Source organism: Egretta garzetta, unplaced genomic scaffold (assembly GCF_000687185.1).
Source record: "Egretta garzetta isolate BGI_Z169 unplaced genomic scaffold, ASM68718v1 scaffold306, whole genome shotgun sequence".
In the NCBI taxonomy this organism is placed as follows: Eukaryota; Metazoa; Chordata; class Aves; order Pelecaniformes; family Ardeidae; genus Egretta; species Egretta garzetta.
Genome location: NW_009260131.1, coordinates 1399025 through 1421785, shown reverse-complemented (window position 1 = coordinate 1421785; position 22761 = coordinate 1399025). Strand labels below are relative to the sequence as shown.

At 40.4% G+C, this 22761-nt stretch overlaps 2 protein-coding genes across 2 annotated transcripts in view; one reads left to right on the top strand and one right to left on the bottom strand.

Moving 5' to 3' along the window:
* Window positions 1-1596, top strand: part of FANCL (FA complementation group L) — a 41904-nt gene extending 40308 nt beyond the window's left edge. Inside the window, exons 15-17 of the mRNA XM_035896983.1 lie at window positions 544-660; window positions 989-1060; window positions 1561-1596. Of these exons, the coding sequence (XP_035752876.1) occupies window positions 544-660; window positions 989-1060; window positions 1561-1596 (225 nt within the window). The remainder of the gene's footprint in view (window positions 1-543; window positions 661-988; window positions 1061-1560) is intronic.
* Window positions 1597-1650: 54 nt separating this feature from the next.
* VRK2 (VRK serine/threonine kinase 2) overlaps window positions 1651-22761 on the bottom strand; it is a 45366-nt gene continuing 24255 nt past the window's right edge. Inside the window, exons 8-13 of the mRNA XM_035896970.1 lie at window positions 13911-14031; window positions 11268-11326; window positions 9244-9425; window positions 5094-5273; window positions 4569-4745; window positions 1651-1900 (exon numbers count right to left, since the gene is read on the bottom strand). Coding sequence (XP_035752863.1) covers window positions 1658-1900; window positions 4569-4745; window positions 5094-5273; window positions 9244-9425; window positions 11268-11326; window positions 13911-14031 — 962 coding nt within the window. The 3' untranslated portion in view covers window positions 1651-1657. The remainder of the gene's footprint in view (window positions 1901-4568; window positions 4746-5093; window positions 5274-9243; window positions 9426-11267; window positions 11327-13910; window positions 14032-22761) is intronic.

Genomic DNA, 22761 nt, shown 5'->3' with positions numbered 1-22761 from the left:
AGTTAATGAGATGTGGAAAATCCAAACATTCTGTTATGGATGTTGATGACTTAAGTTCTAATTAGGTAGAGCTGCTTAGAGGGGACAAGAGGCCATCCAAATACTGGTGCATTTCAAACAAACTTGGAATTAATTTTTGACAATGCTGTAACACTGGATTACAAGCTTTGCTTTCACTTGTGAAATTCTTGAATTAATATCTGACTGTGCAGTCTTGTGTCTAATGTCCAAACGTAATGACACATCTTTGTGTTTAATAAAAAAGAAACAGTGGGGCCCAAGAGTATGAAAATGCTTGTCAAACTAGATGGGATTCAGTGAGAGGATAAAATAGAACCTTCCAAAGTTTTGTACGTCTGGCAACTCCTCTCGCTCTTTATACCGTAACGATGTAAACAGAGATTTTGGAGGCAAAAATATTTACTAATTCTAAGTAACCAAAAAGGCAAAAGCAAAGACAAATGGAAAAACGTGTTTGCTGTATTACCAGCCCTGTTTCTTCCTTGCAGCCATGCTGTAAGCTAAAAGGTCTTGTGTTTTAAGGATTTTGCGAAGGACTGTGGAATCTGCTATGCCTATCGGCTCGAGGGCACTACTCCAGACCAAGTGTGCGACGATCCCCGCTGTGGACAGCCTTTTCACCATGCATGCCTGTATGAGGTAAGGTGATTAAAGGGACAAACTTACTCATTATCTTACAGATTCTAGAAAATAAGCAGTGCCCGCTGACATTTCAGGTGAAACAAACTCCTTTAAGGAGTGCTACCCCAGTCACTGTGCTTCCTCTTGTCTTGTAACCCCCGTTTGTAAAAAAGCTCCCTGTGGAAGGGAACCTGCCTCACCTTGTGGTTATGCAGGCTCTGTCTTGACACGCACCGTGTCAGATGTTGATCAAATGAAGTCTGTTTGGAACAACCCCTAGTAATAGATTGTTCTTAAATTTGATATGAAAAAAAAGTTAATTTTAATCCACTTACTTGTGTTGCAGTGGCTACAAAGTCTTCCTTCTAGCAGACAGAGTTTTAATGTCATCTTTGGTGAATGTCCATATTGTAATAAGGTAAGAAAATATTAAATAATAATAAATATATTATTTATATATTATATATATGTATAAAAATGAGTGATTGAACTAAGTAGTGTGTGGTAGGTTAGATAAAGGCAAAAGCAGTAACAAAGCCAGTTGTAAAAGAGAATTTGTGGCTACTATCTTCCCTTTACACACTGGAATAAAGAGAGGAAAACTTGAAATTCCCACGCACGTAATCCATCACTATTTAACTAAAGCATTTCTGGAGCAGTATAAAGATGGGTACGCCCCAGTTATCACCATACTCGCGTTAGAATAATTAGATATCAAGTCACGTTGTGTTTAATGAGATTTTTTTATGTTACTGTAGCAAAGGTCCAGTTTCAAAAAAAAAAAAAATAACCAAACCCCAAGATTTGTAACACAAACCAGCCTTGTACAAATACTGGATGCAGACCTGGGAAGTTGAAGCGAACTTGCCTTTAAAAGATATGTATTGACAATACTATTTTAAAAAAATCTTTCCCAAGCCTCTGACGCTGAAATCTTCAGTGAAGAAACTTTGAGAAAAAAACTGCGTGATGGGAACACCACGGCACTTACGCTGAAGACATCAAAACAGTGATGTCAAAGAAAATACAAGGAAAGTAATATTAGTAGCAGAAGTACAAGTATAGCTATACTGTAGAGGTATGTTTCATCAGTAAATGCAAACCTAAGTAAAATAGTTATAGAAGGAGTAGTGATGTCAGAGCCAGTTTCTTGCAACGATACTGGATAATCTGTAGTTAAGAGTGGATCGTATTTCTTTTTGGATTCTGAGAATATTGCTTGGGGGTCGAACGGTGGCAATTCTCTTGCAGTGTCTTTCTGCAGGGGGAAAAAACGTTGTTATAATAAACTTAATATTGAATAAGTGAAGTATGAATGGGAAAAACAGAGACGCCAAAGATGCCATCTAGGTTATTTGTTATACTAGAGAAAGCAATACAATTCTTACAAAGTCTTAACTCGAATTTGCAGGTATAAGGATTGGATACGAATAAGTGAAGTATGAATGGGAAAAACAGAGACACCAAAGATGCCATCTAGGTTATTTGTTATCCTAGCAATACAATTCTTACAAAGTCTTAACTTGAATTTGCAGGTATAAGGATTGGATATTAAGTGTATATAACAGTAGGTATGATTAAACACCTTCTAAAGAGCCATACTCTCTATTTATTACTAAAGCCAACCAGCTGAAATTCTCTTTTTAACTTGTTCCCCCAAAATGTTAATACATTTACATTAGTGTTCCTGCTAATAAAGTCATAGCCTGGAAACCCTAGACATTTCTCTGAAGTTTGATTTGCCGTTTTAATTTGTGTAAGTTTTTGCATTTCCTAGTGAAGCTAAAGCTCTTCTCATTGATCACAATAGCATAAATATGCTCGTAGTGGAGGGGGTTGTTCCAGTTGCATAGTGTTTGGGGGCTTTTTAGATCTCCAAAAGCCACATCATCATTAACTCACCTTTTTGATCCCCATCTCTGACAGAAATTCCCAAACACTACGATTCTGCTTCCCCCCTATCTAAGACTTGACCATATTTTCCACTGTCTCTTAGAAAAAATTCCACCTTTGGTTTCCTTTCTGTGCTCCCATTCACAAGATGTTATTTTTAGCAATACATCCCTCTTAATTCCAACCCTAGCAACTTAGTTTTCTTGGTGAAAATTCATAACTTAAATTGTATTTCTCTAACAGAAATTTCCTGGTTTATCCCTCTTTTGAATTAGCAAATTTGTTTTAATGAACTACGGGCCCCATCTCATAGAAAGACACTATTAGGTCCAACATAAAGGCAGCTCATGTGTTTTTTTTAATTCTCTGCTTTTTGTTGTGCCCATAACGGCAACAGGGTGGCCATCCCAACTAAGTGTCTAACGTGGAGCCAGGCACCTGCAGGTACCTGCTCCAGGCGTTTGGAGTTGCTTTCTGGAGAGTGCTGGACAGCCTCTCGCCACTCCAGTGCCTGCACAAACCACTGTTTCTTTTCCCCCTTTGTGCTTGAAGAATCCTCCTGAATTTTCATAACCTCAGTACTCTGAAGTTTCCTGTATGGTGTTCCTTTTCCAACATCCTAAGTTATGTGAAAGGAAGTCTGCAAAACGAAACAAATACAATCCTGCCTTTTTTTTCCTTCTCCAGTTTCTCATTTGAATATCTGACATCCATTCTAACCCTGCCCTACTACACATAATATTCAGTGAGTACCACAGAACTCCTCTCCATAGCTGCAGCATTATTAATCATATTGGAACAGCAGCTTCTCCTTTAGAAAGACTAAATCAAACCACAAATATATCTAAATACTAGACCAGCAATTAATCCCATTTCTGTAAAAATGTACTTTTCCTTCCTCCCACAAAAAGGAGGGAAACACAAAGCCCCTGCTGTAAACAGGGGAAGTTACACCAGCTCTTTTTTTTCCCCCCTCATGTCATGCTGGAACCCTAAATGCAGCTCTCCTTCCATATTTTACACCAAATATTCTGGAGATTCACTACCTTTTTTTGCTAATACTTTTTAAATTTTACATTTGAGGACTAAGCAGCAGCACTGAAATATCTTCATATTACAAAACTGCATTTGTTACTTTGAGTCACTGCTGTGTCAGGACTCCAGAGACTTTTCAGAATCCTGCTTTGCTATCAGCCAAAACATCTCCAAAAATTGGTCTGCTCACCACTTTACTGCCTGATGCTCTCAGGTACAGCTGTGCTTTTCTGCTTCGCTCTCCTAGCTTGTACTGGAGTTGCCAGGCAGTGATCAGCAGACTGCTTGAAGCAAAGAATCGTGGATTAATAATAAAGCTATCTTTTAAAATTGTATTTTTGTGCTTATTAAAAATTGTCCTCATTTAACAAGTTAGTTTTCTATATGAAAGAAGCAAACAGGGTAGAATCCCTTTGTTAAAATATAACTAAATCCCATAGAAAAGGAGCACAGTGTGGTTACCAAGATGTACTTTATTCTGCATTATTTTTACTAGAAGCTCAATGAAATTTTTTTTATCAATTTTCTCATGTACAGCTGAAGACTAAGACTGAATACATTCATTCGACCCTTTTATGCGGTAATTAGCGATAATATTTGAGGTGTGTTAGTTAACTACTAAAATCCTCAGATTAAGAAGTCAAAATTTAGGAACGTAATTACGAGTGCTGTGAAATTTTCCAATACGTAGAAAAGGAAACTACTGAAGTAAGTTTCTACCAAGAAAACACCAGGGTCCGCAAAGGGAGACCCTCATTTCCCAACACTTTCTCTGCATGCTAGCGCTGTGCACTGCTTTACTACCAAACTAGAAAAAACAGAGTGGTAATCTGCTCTGCTGTGACCAAACAACTACACACAAACTTTTTGTGTTTGTGGCAAACATCTAGGTGGTGTACATCTAGTTTTGGGGTTTTTTTAAACTCTTATTTTTAGAAAAGCTGATCTTTCTTTTGCAGGGTGCCACGACTGTTCTAAGGTAACACCAAAACGCTCACCTTTTGCGGGTGGTCAGGCTCCTGAATCATAGCGTAAAAATTAATTGGCCTCTCTTCAGCCTGGAGGTGCCGGCGCATTACGCGAGCAGGGGGCCTGCCGAGGCAGTTACAGTCTTCCTCTCTCACCTTGTTTTGCTTCTCTTGCACTGGTTTCGGTGAAGGCTTCGGTAAGTGAACCTGTTGAGGTACAGACAGTAATTCTGTATGCTGAAAAGAATTGAGTAACATTCAAAATTATCACAGGTACTGTTCCGATACTCAGACCTGTCAGGTTTGAGACAGGTAAGGATAGCACCCTCCCTGTTTGCACTTATTCCCTGGGCTTACTAGAAACAATTTGAGTTTTATGTTTGGAACAATACAAGCCAGTAAGCACATGCCAACTCCTATTGTTCATGACATAGCTCCTGGCTTTTTTCAAGCGCTTTTCTTCCTTGCTGCCCCCCCAAAAGGTGGACGCTGAGCTAACAGAGCAGACCAGTTCCCAGGAGATACCACGCGTTATGGCAGTGCCCAAATCCTCACCTGCCGTGGCTCTGGTTGGTGAGGCATCCTGGTTAATTTACTTGGCTTTTCTTCATCTCGGAGTTGTTTGCCTGTTGCCCCAGTACAGGCCATGTTTTGACAGATGTATTCTTCACCTTCCATCTTTTTTTGCTTCTGCTGAACTGGTTTTGACATAGGCTTTGGTAAGCAAACCTGTTGCTGTGCAGGAAAAAAAAAGAGTCAGTATTTCAAAGAGAAAAATGTTCTATCTTCAGTACCAAGAACACAGAATGAGAGTGAGCTTTCATCTTTCTCAAAAGAATTGTTTTCAACATTTTAATTATCAATAAAGGCCTTCTTCAAAGCTAGAGCTATGCTGTGTTTGGGAAGTACGCTGTAAACCAAACTTGAGTTGTACATTTCAGAACATTCTCTACTCACCTTTATTGGGAATGATGCCAGTAAGTCGCTGCTTGTTCCATTAACAAGGAGAGCTGAATACATTTCCTATCGCTGGACTGAGTCAAATGCAAAACTCTCTAAAGTAAGGTAATCACTAAGTTTTCTGACTCAGGTAATCTAATTTAAGAGTTAAGTCTTACATTCTTTTATAGTCTTCTAAAATGTAAACGGGGAGTGCATGGTGAATAGTTGCAGGAGTTAATGCAAGTTTTTTCTAGTGCTGCTCTAAGCTCTGAGTAGCAAATGATGTCTGTTTTTGGCTTTTGCAACTTGGAAGACAAATGTAGCCAAAACACAGGCTGTATGCCACATGCCTTTGGTACTTCTGGCACACTAATAACTCTCTAACCATAATGTTTGCATATGGTGCTCTGTGCAGCAGCTGTATCTGAACATAGCAGCTAAAAAAGAAATAATGGGCTGCTTTTTTATACTGCAAATTAAATACATACAGGAGATAAAAACAGCACAACCTAAATACCTTTGAAAGGGCCAGTAGACTTTTCCTATAGTGTTTAATCCAAAACACCTTTTAAGAATACAATCCATAGTTCTGCTCTGAGAAAATTACTAATGTTTAGAAACAAAAAGCTCTATCTCTTCTGAATAACAACTCAGGCTCGTTTCAAACAGCCTACCCCAGGACAAACCACTGCAGCCAGCCCTGAGAAATGGACTTAGAGAGGTGAGGTGCAGTGCCACGACGACAGTTACCTGAACGCAGGGGCCCAAGCTGTTTGTATCGTGGCACTGCATTGCATTGCCCAAGAGCTGCTGATCTGTCAACAGCTAACTGGTATCTTCACAATGTATACACGCACCTTAAATGTCTCCCTTGCTTTCAAAACAGTGCTTACAGCACTTAAAAAAATATTTATTTTATGCCCCCAAATTACCATATTCCACACTAATAAAAATTACAGGTTGGTATCGATGTAATTATTTTTTAATATGAAATCTACAAAACCTAGGAAGTAGTCAGCCAGCCTCACAATGCTTCATTTGGCCCTAACGCTAGCACTTTCACTTGAAAAAGCTGAAAATATGTACCCAGTGCCAAGAACTATGGTAAACAAAGTTGAGAATTAACTCAATTAATATTTTATCACCTCTCTTTGGTGCAGACAGGATGTAGCCACTGTTAGGCTTTTTATGTCATCTCAGGATTAGATTCATACACTATACCGGGAGCTGCGTCTTAAAATTCATGTTCTGTAACAATTCCTCTTCACGTCACCTCCAAGGAGCGAGTGCTACAGGATCCCCCAACAGGTACTTATGGGTATTTACTGGTCTTCAGAAGGGAATTAGCCCAAGATCACCTCTCCCCTGCATACCAAACTGGTACCAGTGGAATCAGACAGGTCACCTGGAGTCAAGATTCTGCTCATAAGCAAGAAGTGAGGAGACAGTGGATTGTTTGTAGTGGCTCCCACTATTCTTAGGTTGCCTCTTTAATGGGAGAAGTGTTTGGTGAATAAAAGGAGAGGTGGAAAGGGAATGCAGAGGGCTGAGATGAAAAGAGTCAGACCTAGGATAACTACAGACAGTGCCGTGAAGAGATGCAGTGGGAAGTGCCTGCCTGTCATCGAACGCTGTCAGGACTGTAGCACCAAAGTGTGCCAGGCCTTGAACATCCTCCACAGCCAATAACCAGAGGTTGAAAAATCGGATTGTCTGAGAACAGCAATAGATTTAGAGAAAGTTCAGTTATCTGCCCCCTCTACTTGTCTTTAAGTGCTCTTTAAGTCCTCTGAATAACCCTAGAAATTTCCTTTCTGCAGCTGTTTGACAGTTACAGGAAACTTGCACATGTAAGCAGCAGAACGGGCTGAAGAAATGTACTCAAGTAAAAAATAGGTAAGCGCTGGAGCAGTGCTAGCACTCGTACTGTTCCAAGCAGCAAGGCACTCGACATTAAAAATTTCTCTGAAAAAGTGCTGATAGGTGCCAAGATGTAGCAACGTGCAGACACAGGCTAGCTCTGATCTTGTTCTTGGCCATCAAAACCAATTCTGCTTAGTCCTACAGCACATGAGTGCTGATAACTGACACTCCTCATTCATGGATTTCTCAGTGGGGTTGCAAACTTGCAAATAGTGAGTGCTACAGCAGCTTTTACAGCCTGGAAGTTCAGGATTGTCTTTTATGCCAGTATACTGTCAAGTCTTGGGCCAGGCAATAAGAAGAAAATAGATTTACTATTCAATATCTGAGTCTAAGAAATCAAAGACTTGTGAACCAGAGATCCAACCGGATCAGCTGGAGATGAGATAGCAGCTACCTGGTGTTTCAATGAAGTTCAGAAAACAGCACAAACTTTAAGAAAAAAAAAAAAAGCTTCTCAAATTAGTGAGGATGAAGCGGTCACGGTCATAGCGAGAGAAATACAGTCACAGACATAGCTTTTGGTTTTCTTAAAAGAAAAAAAAGTGATGAAAACAAAGAAGTCAATAAAACTGCTAAAATAAGTATCTGTAATTGCCAAGATCAAAACCCAGTGCCTTTTTATTAAACCTGAACTTTTGTTCTGCCTTCCATAATACGTAAATAGTGCTGACAATCGGTTTGTGAGGCACTCGCTACAATAAAATGTAATTGTATCATGAGAGAAAGGTGACAATCAGGAGATCATGAAAAAATTACATATTCTCACTGGTGGTTAATTAGCCATGCAAAACCCCCTCAAACAGATATTCTCTTCTATTAGGAATGATTACTATGCAGGCCTACAGATGTCAATAAGCTCTTGTGCCAAGGTTTTGCTTCCAAAGAGCTAATTTATGACTAGAAGGATATTTTATGTCTTCAGTTGCAGCAGCTACAAAACTCAGCAAATCAGAACCATCTGTGCACTGATACTTGAATCACCATTCATCTAGCAGCCTATCAGTCACATTAGTTTGCATCCTGCATTCTTGGCTCACGTATGCTTGCGATGGTCCAAAGTTCACCAGAAATATCAAAAATGAATGGTACCCTGACCCTGCCTTATTGCACACGCATCAGAGATAGAAACGGGGCTTTTGCGTACAGGGAGTTTCCAGGCAGAGGTATGACGGGACTGACATTTCACAGCGAGTCCAGTAAGACTGCTAATTACCTCAATCTCCACTTATTAGACCAAGGCTTTATTAACTGTATCATTTCAGACTTAAAAGTACAAAAGGAAAACAATAACGTGATGGCTGTCAGTTTGAAAATTCTGTGTTAGTCCATCACACAGCACCGCATACCAATAACACGGTTAAACCCCAGAATAATACCTCCTCCACATTAGCGGCTGCAGGAGTATAAAGGCAAATGACAAAGAACAGTTTGAAAGCGAGAAAATGAATTAAATGCTTTCACTAATAAAGGTAACTTTGCTTTTAATCTGGAACGAAGGAAAAACCTGGCATTCAGGCTTGTCTTCAAGATGTTAGTGAACAAAGTCCTTGACTTCCCCATTATCCTGAAAGTAAATCATTCTCCACAAACCCACCGCTTTGAAGTGGGAGGCTGTAGGTCAAAAGGACTCATGACAGTTCTTCCTCCTTAAGGGTTGACATCCCACTTTTTAGCAAAGCTAGGGGAAACAGGAATTAACAAACATGGTGTATTTAAGGCAAAAGAACTGCTGTGTCAGTCTCGTTTCGAGATCTTAAACTATTTCCTCTTCCACAAAAGAAAAGGCAACAATCAAGCAGGAGATGTCAGAAATAATCCCAGAACTGACCTGTCTTACTTTTGACACTTTAGCAGCACAGTGATTTCGTGGGCACGCTGCAGCGGAAAATTCCAGAGGGCCATCGTAGCGAGTTCCACTTGACTCTAGTCCACCCAGCAGGATTTTCTTGAGCGCTTGATACTTCGGCTTCTCATCATAAGCTAAGCCATAAACGCGCGCCAGAAACTGAGATATTTCACCTGTGGAGCATATCTGAGTGTAAATTTCACTTGGTGTAGACCTAGAACTTCAGAAAGGATTTAATTCCAAACTGGATGCCAATCCTACACTGCCAAACGAGATGACACAATTTCAGCTGAAGACACACTCAAACCACAGAACTGACACTATCTTGTCTTTTCGAGATGACAAAAGGGAAAGACAGACCCGGATAAACAAGCTAACGCTTAAGTGCTCTGTATTCTTATGCACATCTATTCATAGAGTATACTATTCATATATTCATATTCATATACTAATTCATAGAGTACCGAAAGCTATCCAAGTATAAAAATTAAGCAAAATACTTTAGCGACAAATATTGATAGTTCTGTTTAAAATACAAGTATTTTATATTTGATAGATCATAATACCCCTTTAAATATTAACTACTCACAACAACACTATTTTAATCTGCATAGATATTATACTTTGAGTGCTTTGGAAAAAAGTAACTTTTTTTTTGTGTCTTATACTTGGACAAATATTAGTTTTGAGATTACATCCTAAACCAGTCCAATAGCAGCATCAGTTTGCTATCGTTATTGAGTGGTTCTAGAAACAGGGAAACCACTGAATGGGCAGAAATGACACCATCCAGAAAAACATATGGGGGGGATCAAACTTTTCTTTCAGTTGAAGACCCCAGTGTGTCCTAAAATTGGAGGACTACACCCGATATTAGCATCTGGTAAGATCCCAGAAGGAAAGATTTACTAAATATGTATACGCACGATGAATATATTTCATGTAATATGTGATGCATACCAATAATTCAAACACAGAAATGTTAGGAAAATAAGTGAATAAATCAAAAAAAGATGCTGACCTTGGAAGGAAGTTTGGTTTTTTCCCTGGGTTACTTTTGTATTTCAGTGAAGGAAGAAACACACAACAAGACAAACCATCCATTGGTTTGCTTTTTCAAACTCTGAATACTAAGCAATAAGGCTTTTGTAGACAGTTGCTTACTATTTCCATACTAACAGCTAGTTAAGACACTGACTGCTTCCTAACACCTTGGTTTATGTATGGCTACGATCCCTTCCGTCGCTCTACAACATACATCACAGATGAGACTGATCGAGATTTTTGTCCTACCACACACCAGGGTTAAAAATTTAGCCCTCGATGTCTGTATCATCTACTTAGTACTTGTTTATGGGATAAAGCAGGAAAGCATCAGGAAAAAAAAAAAAAAAAAAAAGACTTCCTGTAATAACAGCATTAAGTATCCTGTACCAATAAGCATCAAGAATCATCTATTGCAGTGACCAGCATTCAACAGCATCCAGAAATTTACCTTCTCCCCTTGCAGTGAACAAGCCTTTGAGCTAAAAGTGCTTAAAATATAATAAGCTTGTACATGAAGGGCCTGATCCAGTTCCACTGACGTCAGAAATATTAGTTCAGTTAAAATGCACCCTGAATTAATGAACGTGACACATAATCTAATGAGGAGTGTTACACAACTGCTGTTACCAGCTAAACACAGGTATCTCAGGCTGAACTCTTCTGTTGGACCGGTAGCAGAAGAGTGGTTCACGCAGGCCAGATGTCAAGGGGCTGATTCAAGGATGACTTCTGCTGGCACGCTGTAGTTTGCCCTAAGACCAGAGCCTGGCAATACTGCATGGACTCAGGCCTGGTGAAGGCACCTGCCGTATGGCGCAAAACTTAGCAATTCCTTTGGAGATTTTAAATGGCAGGCTTTGTTGAATTTGTGTTACTTTTACACTGCTTCCCCCAAATAGACTAAGACACTTAAGGATTTTTTGTAACAGACTATACAGCTATATGGTATATACTGCAAGCGCACTTACGACAGCTGCTTCCAGAAGAATCCCATTCCATCACTGAATCTGGGAGCTCATCCATAAGTCTGAAACAACATGAGAGTGCAACAATTTAATGTGGTTTTTGAGCAGGTGATTCTTCATTTGGGATTTAGGAAGACAGCAAGTCTCAATTCCAAAGGGAGTGGACCTCCGGGATAGCTAATGATTCACAATACTGCTTTTAAAACAAAATCTCCTCTTACCAGCTATATTTTTAACTCTTTGGAGACTGCTGATTTCAGCAAGACCAGGCTTACAGCTAAGACTGCACTTTAAGTTTTTCTTTGCAGATGTTTTCACCTTTCTAGAAAGAACAGGAAAACTCCTTTGAGCTGAGATGGCTTGTTCCAATTTCGGCTTAACGATTAATATTTGTATTTCAGAATTTAAGAAGCAGTTCTGGTCTGCATACTGGTCATTTAGCATCAGGTTCTTTCTGCCACATAGCTCACGGGCAGCTGGGTGACGGCTGTCAAAATTACAAGCAGGCAATGGCAGGGACAAAAGGGGAGAGGGAGGTTAAACGACCTTAAGTCCCATGCACTTCATAAACCGAAGGGCAGGGCCGCAAATGTGCTTTCTATCCATCCAGAAAAAGAAATAGCAAAGGACACGGGAGCTCAGAATCAATCATACCCTAAAAAACAGATGAAGTCACGCCAGCTCTCATCTCTGCGCAGGCATGAACCAGGATAATCTCCTAGCACCTGTAGGAACCTGCAGCTGCACAAGCCCCCTTGCCTGGAGTAAGTGAAATTTGTTAGTTCAGTCTAGCCATTGATACTGTTAAGGGATCCCTTTTTTTTTGGTTCATTTGTTTAAAGGGGCCATAAATGTCCACCAATCAGTAACGGGATGTGTTCTCAAATGCATAAAGTTGGGGGACATGGGCTAATAACCTTCCATTCAGTAATCTGTTGTTTAATATCAGAAATGGGTTTGATTCGGGGAAATGAAACATTAAAACATCAATATTTTCCTGTAATCTAGCTTAAGTTCTAACTCAAATGGAGCCTCTCCTCCAATTGTAGCATGGCAGGAACATACCTAAACTCAAATACACCAGCAGTCCCTAAATATCCCCTTACCAACGCCCAAAGCTTTGGCACAGTTGCCTCATAGCCCCAGCACTACTGGGAGGAAAGACTGAGAACTTGTAGCGAAGGGACGAGAGGATGAGACAACAGGCGGACAATTTGCTGTCCTGCTCTGGCTCCTGCCTTTCAACGGCACCTTCCAGGCCCAGCCCCTTCTTCCTCACCATTGTGCAGACTCTGCAGCTAAGGACTGGCAGGCTCAGAAGCAATTCACTAGTGCTGCTTAATGTACTTACTAACTTACAAGCAACTGGATACACGCATATATCCCAATGTCTATTTCTGGCCTTTGAAAACAGTATAAGCACTGAAAATTAAGATAAATAAAAGGGGATGGCCTTGGCAAGTTACCCAATACCAAGAACGTAATTCATTAGACTAACAGGTTATTTCTGATAAACGGAATCTCTACCATTTTCCGTGCATTTCCTCTAAGCATCTGCTTGGCATCCTGAAAATGCTAGCAATCTAAGGGTTAACCGCAAGGGAAGCATTAGTGAAGCAGCTTGATTGATTAAATTGATTTAACATTGAATTGTATAAGTGTTACCTTGCAGGGGGTTGTGTAATGATCAGAACTTCTAAAGGAGAAATATTAAACATAACATACGATGTCAACATTTACAGATGCAATCTGTATTATCCACAGTCTGCAGGCTAACCTTTTTCTCTGTTGAGAGCAGATGCCACACTGAATTTGCAGATTGATTTCTGTGGATCAGCTATCCCTATTGTGTACCTCTGTTGTGACTTGCCCTACTTAAAAGTTTGCTGCCTTCTCCGATTGTGATGTTACATTTATGGGTAAGTACTCTTCTGTACAGCCTTCCACAGGCTACACGGTACCACATGCAATTAACTCTCTCAAGTCCCAACTGTGAAAGCAGAGAAAGAAAACACTAATACACTCTCTTGCTGTAGTAAGCTCTAAATGAGTCATGCTGGGAAAAAGGAAAGATTTTAATCAAGTTCTTTAGTATTTCGGTATTTAATTGTTTGTAATGGCAGTAGGCTTATGTAACATTAAAAACCGCCATAAAAACATCTGAAAAATAGTATCATATAGAAAGTAAAATAAATTGAATGCACATGTGGAAAAACTTCCAAGAGATGTTTGTACTATAGCGTCTACAAAGTACCCATGAAGTTTAATGGAAACACACAACAACCTTCTGTAGGTGCAATAAGGCCTGCACTAATTCACAAATGTTTTCTTTAAAAAAAGACTATTAAAAAAATACACAGCAGACAAAATGACTGCACGCCGTGCATTTGAATTTACCAAATCTCTACAGCAGTACATGCATAAACATGTGGAATAGGGTAGGCATGCACATAGAGTTCATGTTTTTAACTGCTTCTAACATCTCTCAATTAAAGAAAACTGGTTTAGCTTTCTCATAAGGTGCTATTCCATAGGGTCAAAAGCGGTTTTTTTCAGACCTGTTTTGTTCAGTGATGAGGATGTTGCAGGGTTCTAGGGTGGTATGAGTGTGTGCATGTGTACGCATGTGTGTCGTTTTATTTTTACTTTGTTTTCGCAGCCTGGACAGCTACAGGGTCCTTCAGATTCTGTTCCCAGGGCAGCTTCCCACATAACCATTGCAGCATGCAGTAGCCAAGGATTTCAAGGTCACCTCGTCTGGACGGGGCTAAAATGGAAAGGGTGGGGGGAGGAAGAAAAAAAAAAAAAAAAAAAAAAAAGATGATGAATAATAACTTCTTAGGAAATAGAAAAGACTTTGATTGAACTAGTGTTGATGAAATATGAAAAAGCCAAATGGGCAAAGTGTTTTGTTTATTCAGCTGTATTAGACCCAAAACGCCCCGGCATTTGGCCACAGTCCACAGACAGGCAGTGACTTGTTACTGTTGAAGTAAGGGTCAGTTTCCTCACCTCCTCCAACTTCATCCTTCCTCAGTCTGGCCTGTCACATGGACTTGATCCCCATGGCCTCTGACATGATCCAGACAGCCCATAACTGAGTACCAACACTTTCTCAAAGAGCCAAGCAGTAAAACAAAGAAATAAATGTCTGCTGCTAAATTGCTAACACATGTTCCAGGAAGTCCATGGGGTCCACATTGGTCATGCAGGGACCCTGTGAGTGCAGACTAAACACTGATGGCCTTTCCTGTTCCCCTACAGAGCTATTTGAACTTGGAAGATATGACAAAACTGCCATCTAGTGTACATTTACACACCAAAGCTGGCTGCTTACAAGTGCCACGAACTGTTTGTTTGGAGAGCCATAGCACAAGCTAACATACACTTGCTGTTTAGCAAGTCCTGTGTAAACTTACCACTACTGTTTCCAAAAAGGAAGTTACTTCAGGAACAACTTTCTCCCACCCTGCACACCCCAAGCAGATACACTCACTGCAGAATACAAATACAGTAGATGTAGTTCAGTCAAAAATTAACCTCATCCCCAAACATCTTCTGTGAGGAAAACCAAGTAACTGAAGTTAATCTATAGACTGACTTTTCCAAGAGAAAGGCGGGGGGGAAGGTGCAATACTAATAGAATTGCCATTGCTTGCTGCTATCCAGAGGAAATCAAACTTGAAAAAACTGAACAAGCAGGATTGCTGCAGTATTTCTTTGTACACATTTGACTCGCAGCCTATAGTTTGCAAGTCAAGATCACATGAAATCTGCAAAACCAGAAACTGTTAATTATAATTAAAGACGGACAGATGTAGAAGTTTAAATTTATGCTTTTGCAAAATGAATGTGAACTTCCCAGGAACGAAAGATTTCGGATTTGCTCAGTACTTTTTGTCTAGCCTAAAGACTAGTAGTTGAGCATAGCGCTGTTAATCCAGCTGTAAACAGATATCGTATTTTATGAGCCTTCATTAAATAAATTCCAGAAAGTCACTCAGCAAACATCTTTTAATTTAAAAAGTCATCTGCTAAAAGCTACGGTGCCAACACATCATAACTGTTTCTTGTTACCGTACACACATTATTGTAAAAGCAGAAGATTAGTTCTTATACATTCTCTATCTTAACTGCTATTAGACTATGGGATTATTAAAGGCCCTTCAATCTAACAGAATGCTACACCATCCCTCGGGTGTCGTTTATTTTCTGCACTAGATTCAGCAACGTCCTAATGCAAGACTTGGCTCTCATATTAAAATAAAAACACAATCTCTACCACTTGCTGTTCTGTAGTGATTTCTTCAGCCATAAATCTCCTGTTAACTGTGGAACAATTCCATTCATACACATGTGTTCACAACTCCTTTTTCCATTAATGGCAATTCCAGATTATAACCATATAAGCCAGCATTTTTGATTGCAGATCCTCTAATTTTCATACAATGCTTTTCTGGCACCTGTGTGCGTAAGATGGGCTACAGAAAGTGGCCTTCTGAGAAAAATTGTCAAAATTACAATGGCCCACTTTTTTTCCACTGAGGGGCTAATTGATACGAATCTGTAAATAATGCTAAATCAATTGGATTTCAGAAGCTAACCCAAGATAACTCCTTTGCTGACAAAACAGTCCCCAGAGAGTAAAGTTTACTTCACAGTAAACGGTTTGGCCATGACTAATTACCTCCTCACTCGCATGCAGATCTTCCAGCCATTTCCTGACTATCGCTAGGGCAGAGCCATCACAAACAGGGAGATGTGTGCAAGTAAGACTTCACTAATACCCTCCTAAAGCCTCAGTAGTCAGCTGGCGGGGGGGGGGGGAAGGGAGGGGGAAGGAAGAAAAAAAAAAAGCTACATGTAACTAAGCCATACATCACTAAAAAACAAAAGGGGAAATGTTTTACAGAGAGATGGTAAACTCACGTATCACTTTATCTCCCAGGTCACTGCAAGCGTTACTACATAAAGACATTTACATGTGTTTTTCGCAGAACCACACAAAAATGTCAAGGTTTGATTATTTGACTGTAGTAGCTTTTTCTTTTCCTCTGCTCCTTTGTCAGCTCAGCGTTAGAAATGCTAACTTCCTCAACTTTTAAAATCATTTAGATCCTTACAAAAGAAAAGTATTCAACTAACTAGTCTTTAATGAATTAATATAATCTATGAAGAACTGCATAATTAATTTCCCCCCAAATAAAGCACTAATACGTACATTTCAACTATACGTTTACTTGAAAAAATAAATCTGCTAATATAATTGGGGATTACAAGACTCTTGAAAAACATCAGCTGAGAGAAGTTAGTCTGGCTTCACTTTAAATGGGACAGACATGCAAAAATAAAACAATTCTGCTTGATAACTTGTCACTGTTACAAGAATATACATTCAAAATAGTACTTATTTAAATCCAGTTCTCTTACATCTCTGTAGACTAAAAACTTGTTGGGTTTTTTTTTTTTTCCTTTCTTTTTTACTAGCTATTTGATTTCTGCTTTTCTATTAACCAGGATTTTTTTTTATTACTATTTTATTATTATAATTTAATTATTATATTATTATCATTTCTCATATGAAATACTACTTAATGGGAATACGTTGGCAGTATTTTGTTTCACAATATTTTTATAGTTTAATTTTTTAATTTGAAGATTTAAGGCCTGATTCTGTCCTCACTCCTGCCAAGATAAGTCATGAACAACTCCACTGAAGTTAATGAATTAACAACCATGTCAATGAAATCAAGAGTCAGGCCATAAGAAGTTTATATACACCACAAACATATACTAAACATGCAGGCACCGGGTTCAAACGATAACTCAGAATAACGTAACTGAAGCAATTTACCCTGAGATGAAAATATATCACGCATCTCTGTATACTGGATTTGGCAGCTGAGCCCTAATTTATATTGTGATTACTATTTCAAAATAGATCATAAGTGATATCGCACCAGCTACAATATGCTCTCAAAACTACACTGCTCCCAAGAACTCATCTGAAACCTGTGTAAAAATGGGACTTTTCCTCTACGGCCCTTATTAAGCTAACTTTCTCAGGCCTTTTGTAAAGATCTAGGAGGCTAATGAGCGACAGATGAAATGTTCTTCTATTATTTTTAATTAGCACTGTTACATTATAATTTCACCATTAGTGTTTCTTTAGATTGGAAGCTTTTCATAGAAAGGATCATTTTAGTTGCTCATATTGCATCTACGTGCAGTGGAACCTCCAATTCTCACTGGCATTACAGCATACAAATTCATGTTAATTCACAAACAAATATAACTCATACCATAACCATTAATCCAAAAGCCCATAAAGGAAAGGAGTGTTAACATGACCATGGAGAAATATAATTATGTTAAAAACGTTATCATCACAATGTTTTAATAAATGAACTAAAAGTGATATAACTTTTTAACTCAAGGTTGAGGTGATAAACCAGACAAATACAAGACTTGTCAAAAATCAGTGCCTGTATTAGGGGCATCAGAAAGGAAAAGCCCCCCAAAAAAGCTAATAATGAAGTATCGCTCCCCCAGAGTACTGGTCAGAGGAGTTCACTGCAGCAGGATAGTGACTTAGAGAATAGAGTGGGTGGCTACAGGGAAAAGGTTGTATAAATATAGTTGGATTTTAAAAGTTCGATAAATTTTAATGCTTGGAGGCCATTCTGCACAGAGTTATGCAGTCCCAGGCAGGGAGGGCAACTGCCAGCAGGGGCCGGGAACAATCCCTCCTCCCCTCATGTACAGAACTGCACCGTTAGCTTGGCACGCTGCTGAAGTACTCACTGACAATAACCACCACCACGGAATGCTGGAAAGAAAAATAAATCCAGTACAAACATGGTGTCACCACACCAGGACTGCAACTCTTCCAGAGATCTCAGCCTGGGACATGGCAACGAGCAGCTTTTCCTGTGCCAGCTACGGTCTCTCTCCTAAACTCAGCTCCTACAGCTACACACTCAACTGGTCATACAGCTGATCGGCACAAAACCCACTGCAGAGCCAGCAGGAGCTCCCACCACTGTTCACAGGGAGGATACAACCGCGACTCGCCGTGGGCGGTCACAGAGGCACCGTGCTGACAGTATTGGCCTCACAGTCCTGAGGGCTCACATCCTCTCCAAGGCAGCATCAAAGCTGGTGACCAGCCCATACATCAGCACCGTCCTGCGAGCCAGGGGATGCAGTCCCAGCGCAGCAGTTGGATAACTCGCTTCAAGACCCACAAAAGCAGCAACGCTACTGCTGCTGTCCCGCCACAGACAAGCTCATGAGCCAGCAGGTCTTGCAGGCCAGAAGTTCCCAAACTGTGATTCTCAAACCTCTTCAAAATAGTAGAGCTGTCCTGGATAATCACAACAGCCTAATGTGCAGACATGTGCACAGCAACCTCCAAACAAGCAGTTACACATGCCCACTGACCGGCAGGATCTAACTGCAGAGCCTCCTCGTTTTCTCACTTGCTCTGCTGCATCAATAATAGAAGAGTGCAGCCAGCAGGAGGATTGTCCTCTAAACATGGACGGAGAGCGAGTAATCCTCAGGACTGGTGGAATGGGACGCGCTAAAAGGAAGAGGGCTGGGGTCCTGATTTGGTGGGGAGAAGTTTATGTAGTGGGAGGGTTGGAACTTCACCACGAGATCTGAGTGGGAGATAAAATGGTGGTGGCAAGAGGTGCAGGTACCTGGTTGGAAGTAAAAGGTTCCAAGCTTGCAGTAAAGGAGAACATGTGGCAGGGAAGTGGGGACAGGAAGTTTTACTCCTCTTTCACATCTGTGTGGCAGAAAAAAAAAAAAAATCACAAAGGGGCTGACAAGCAGCTGTGAGATTCACTACCTTTTTGAATTCCTGGTGTAGAGAACAAGAGCCAAAATTTAAACAGCCAATTCCCAGCCACACTCGTCAGTTGTGTTAGAAAGTTGTGATGCTCATCATCTTATTTTGGCTGCTTCTGGACATTCCTGGCAGGACAGAATAAGCTTACAGAGGTGGTTATCTTCTCTTTGCTAAAGCCCAATTCTTTTTTTGCTTACAGTGACCTCCTGCTCCCTCTTCTAATCCAACACTCAGAAACGAAAACATCTTTTTATTTATTTCACACTGTAAAGTTCCACCCATTTTTCACCAGACCAGTTATATTTTCCTTTTATTTTTAGGATTTACAGTTTGTCCTGCACACAGTCTTTGGGAAACACATACCAAACTGCAGCAAATCAATAATTCATTTGACCAGCAAAAAAATCCAGCAGGCTCCCTCTGACTCCTAACTATACATGGACAGATGCCAAATAAACCTCTTCATCCAGAGCCATTTAGAGCTCTGTTCTCTGGAAGCCATGCGGACTCAGAAAGTATATGTTTCCAGGCATAGGTGTTTATATTCTTGCACATCCTTTCTCACAAAATGAACCCTGCATATATTCCAGTGAGCCCCTGCATGTAAAAGAAAAGGAAAAATAGACAAGCTATGTTTCTAATATCAAACAGCAACAGTTCTGTCAAACGAGTGGGGAAAATAAGAGCAAGAACTGCAGAGCTTGCCCTACAATCAGCCCAATGCCTGTGTTGTCCTGTACAAACATGGTGTATGAGCATTTGGACAGACCTCAAGGAGCGCATGTTCCAACAACCCAATGTGAGGGGCACAAAGAACCGGCTAAAATATGGCATCAAACATAGTTGCAACTGCCTTCCCCAACACAGGAGATGAAAACAAACACTTTTGCTCCATGAAACCAGCCTGGACAAAACATATTCACCAGCTACAAGAAAGTGACAACCAGCGGGACTAATTGAGGCAAACGTCATCAGATATTCTAATTATCCTTCCACTTGTCAAAAGTCACCACTACTGTCCTAAGCAGCTTTTACTATTCCAGATGTAGATGCAAGTTCTGCAAGGATTTCGGTAGGCCCTCTACCCAACACGAGAGATGGCAAAACTGCTAATAGTTACTGTGAAACGTTGTAAAAAGGAAGAGGAGGGTTATCTTGAAAGCTATGGCAAACACAAATATATGCTGGAGGGAATTCAACACAGACAGTTCATACTCTTATGTTCATCAATGATAGCAAATTAAAACTGGTCTTACGCACTCAATGCACAGGACTGGAGTATTTAAAAAAAACTCAATACGTTAAGCGCAGTATATCTCCAGAGAAATTAGGTATTGACTGCATGCCTCAGTGAGTAGAAAATCTACAAAAATCCATAGGAGGCATTGATCCAAATATTACTTTTTAACACTAACTATGTAACAATTTTTTAAATGTACACTGTGTGCAGATATAATTCTCTTTAATTATCAATCAACAAACAAAAAGGTAATACTGTTTATACAGTATGGTCTTTAAAAACAAGTACAACAAATACACTCAAATACTACACTAAAACTAACAATGTGGTTGTGCCATACGAAATCTGCATCAAAATAAAAAGGTTTTAAATTTTAAACCCCCATGTGCTGGTTACAATGAGATCCAGCCAGCAAATACAGCAGTGCTGATAGTGTGGGTCAGATCCTGCGGCAAAGCCCAACTTGGGCCCTGACTTGGTTCAAAGTGAACTCTAGACCTAGATAGTGGCTCTAATCGAGGTTGCAGCGAATACTTGCAAACACCCTACAAGTCTGGAAGCCCCCAGGCAGCAGCGCAGCGCAGAAGAGCCAGCCTGCGGGGCCCGCACACACCAGGCAGAGCACAGGTGAGCCATGCGAAACTAAAAGACAAAACCAGCATGAAAGAGTTGAGACGCAAGGCAGGGCAGCTGCTCCCAGCCTTTCCCAGGTCAAGGGGAATTCCTCTTCAGTTCCAGCACAAAGTCAAAGCCACTAGCACCGTACACCATCTCACACTAGAGTAATTTGTTTGAAGGCAGCAATTCACCGTCAGCTGCCACAAGTCCGACTCAGCCCTTGCCAGAGGCTGTCAGAAGAATATGGACTAATTCTACCACCCAAAGGTGTTACCATGCAGTGGCTGCTGGTAGGAAGCTTTCTGGATCTCAGTGGACTTGCATAACCTCTTACACCTGCTTAACTCCACAGAGAGCTTGGTGAATAAGCAGGCATGCAGCTGGGTTAATTTCTCGACTCAACTAGGGGAACACCACTGTTGATCTGAATTAGTGGGAAGCAGTTGCATTTGACTGGCTTTATGCAAGGAGGTTATCAGCTTTAAGCATTGCCAAGAGGCACTTTTGAAAGCAACAAATGCACAATTTTGTTTTAACTTTCATCACGCACCTCAAATCGCTGTATATCTTCGGGTAGGTAATTTATGAATAAAAGCAGAACAAGTCAAAATGTTCTCCTTTGTCTAGCTCAATACAGCAACTGGTACTATTCAGGGGGTTTGATGTTTCAGATATATTTATGTTGCTATGTACAGTCAGGAAATGCCCTCTGGAAAGGATCTCGTTTATATAAAACAACATTTAAAAACTGGAACTATATTCCAAAAGCACTGAAATAAATATTCTGCCCTTAAAAATTGGGTAACGCCAGAATGCAGGCTGTCTGTGCAGCTTTAATTTGCCAACAGTGAAATGGTCTTTAAACACTTTTCAGAAGAGCAACCCACCTCACTTGGTACATGAGACCACGCTGAGACCCAGTCGGGAGTACAGGAGACTGTTGAGCAAAGAAGCCCTTTGCCCCAACTGTTGGAAATCTTTTAGTGTCCTGAAACACCTTGCAACTCTACACCTCACAACAAGAGATGAGATGAAGGAAACCAGTCGCTGCATTCTGCCATCTGGACCTGTGCAGTCTCCGACAGAAGTCGCTGCAGATGCATATTTTCCCTGGGATGTTGAGCCCTGCTGCAAATGGGAAACTCTGGTAATTTGACGTTAAAGGATTCAGACTGTTACAAGGTCAGAGCTGAGGCATTCAATGTGAATAGTTTGGATTCTCTGCAACATACAGGTATCACATCATGTTCTGCAGGCTTTTCTGGCAGGAGCATCAGAAAAATCCACAGATTTTCTGTTTGTAGCTATTAAGAAGGAAAAAATTTTCAAATGTAAGATGGGGGTAAGCTCCCTCAAGCTATCTTTCTGAATATTTTGTTTTCCGGAGTCCTCCGCTTTTCACCAATTCCATCATGGTTTTAGCTACTTGAGGGGGTAATCTAACCTGCAGATTGCAAAAGACAACAACTGAACTCACACTTGCACGTGCACGCCCTTTGCCACCCAAGTCTGTAAAATTTCCCTAGTCTTTCAAATAAAAGGAATTATCTGTCCTGTAATCACATACCCATCAACAGACGCCTCTCCGCTAGGCAAACTACCTGCTGTAACTACCCAACTGCCAAATCCCAAATACTCCAGCTTCCACCTATTCCTCAAACAGCATCCCCATCAAATAATAGCACATAGCCACATCACTCACACCACCACGAAAAACAGCCAGAGTCAGAGCTCCAGAAAATGCACTGTATGCTCAGGAGGGCTAGAAGAGTCTGAACCAA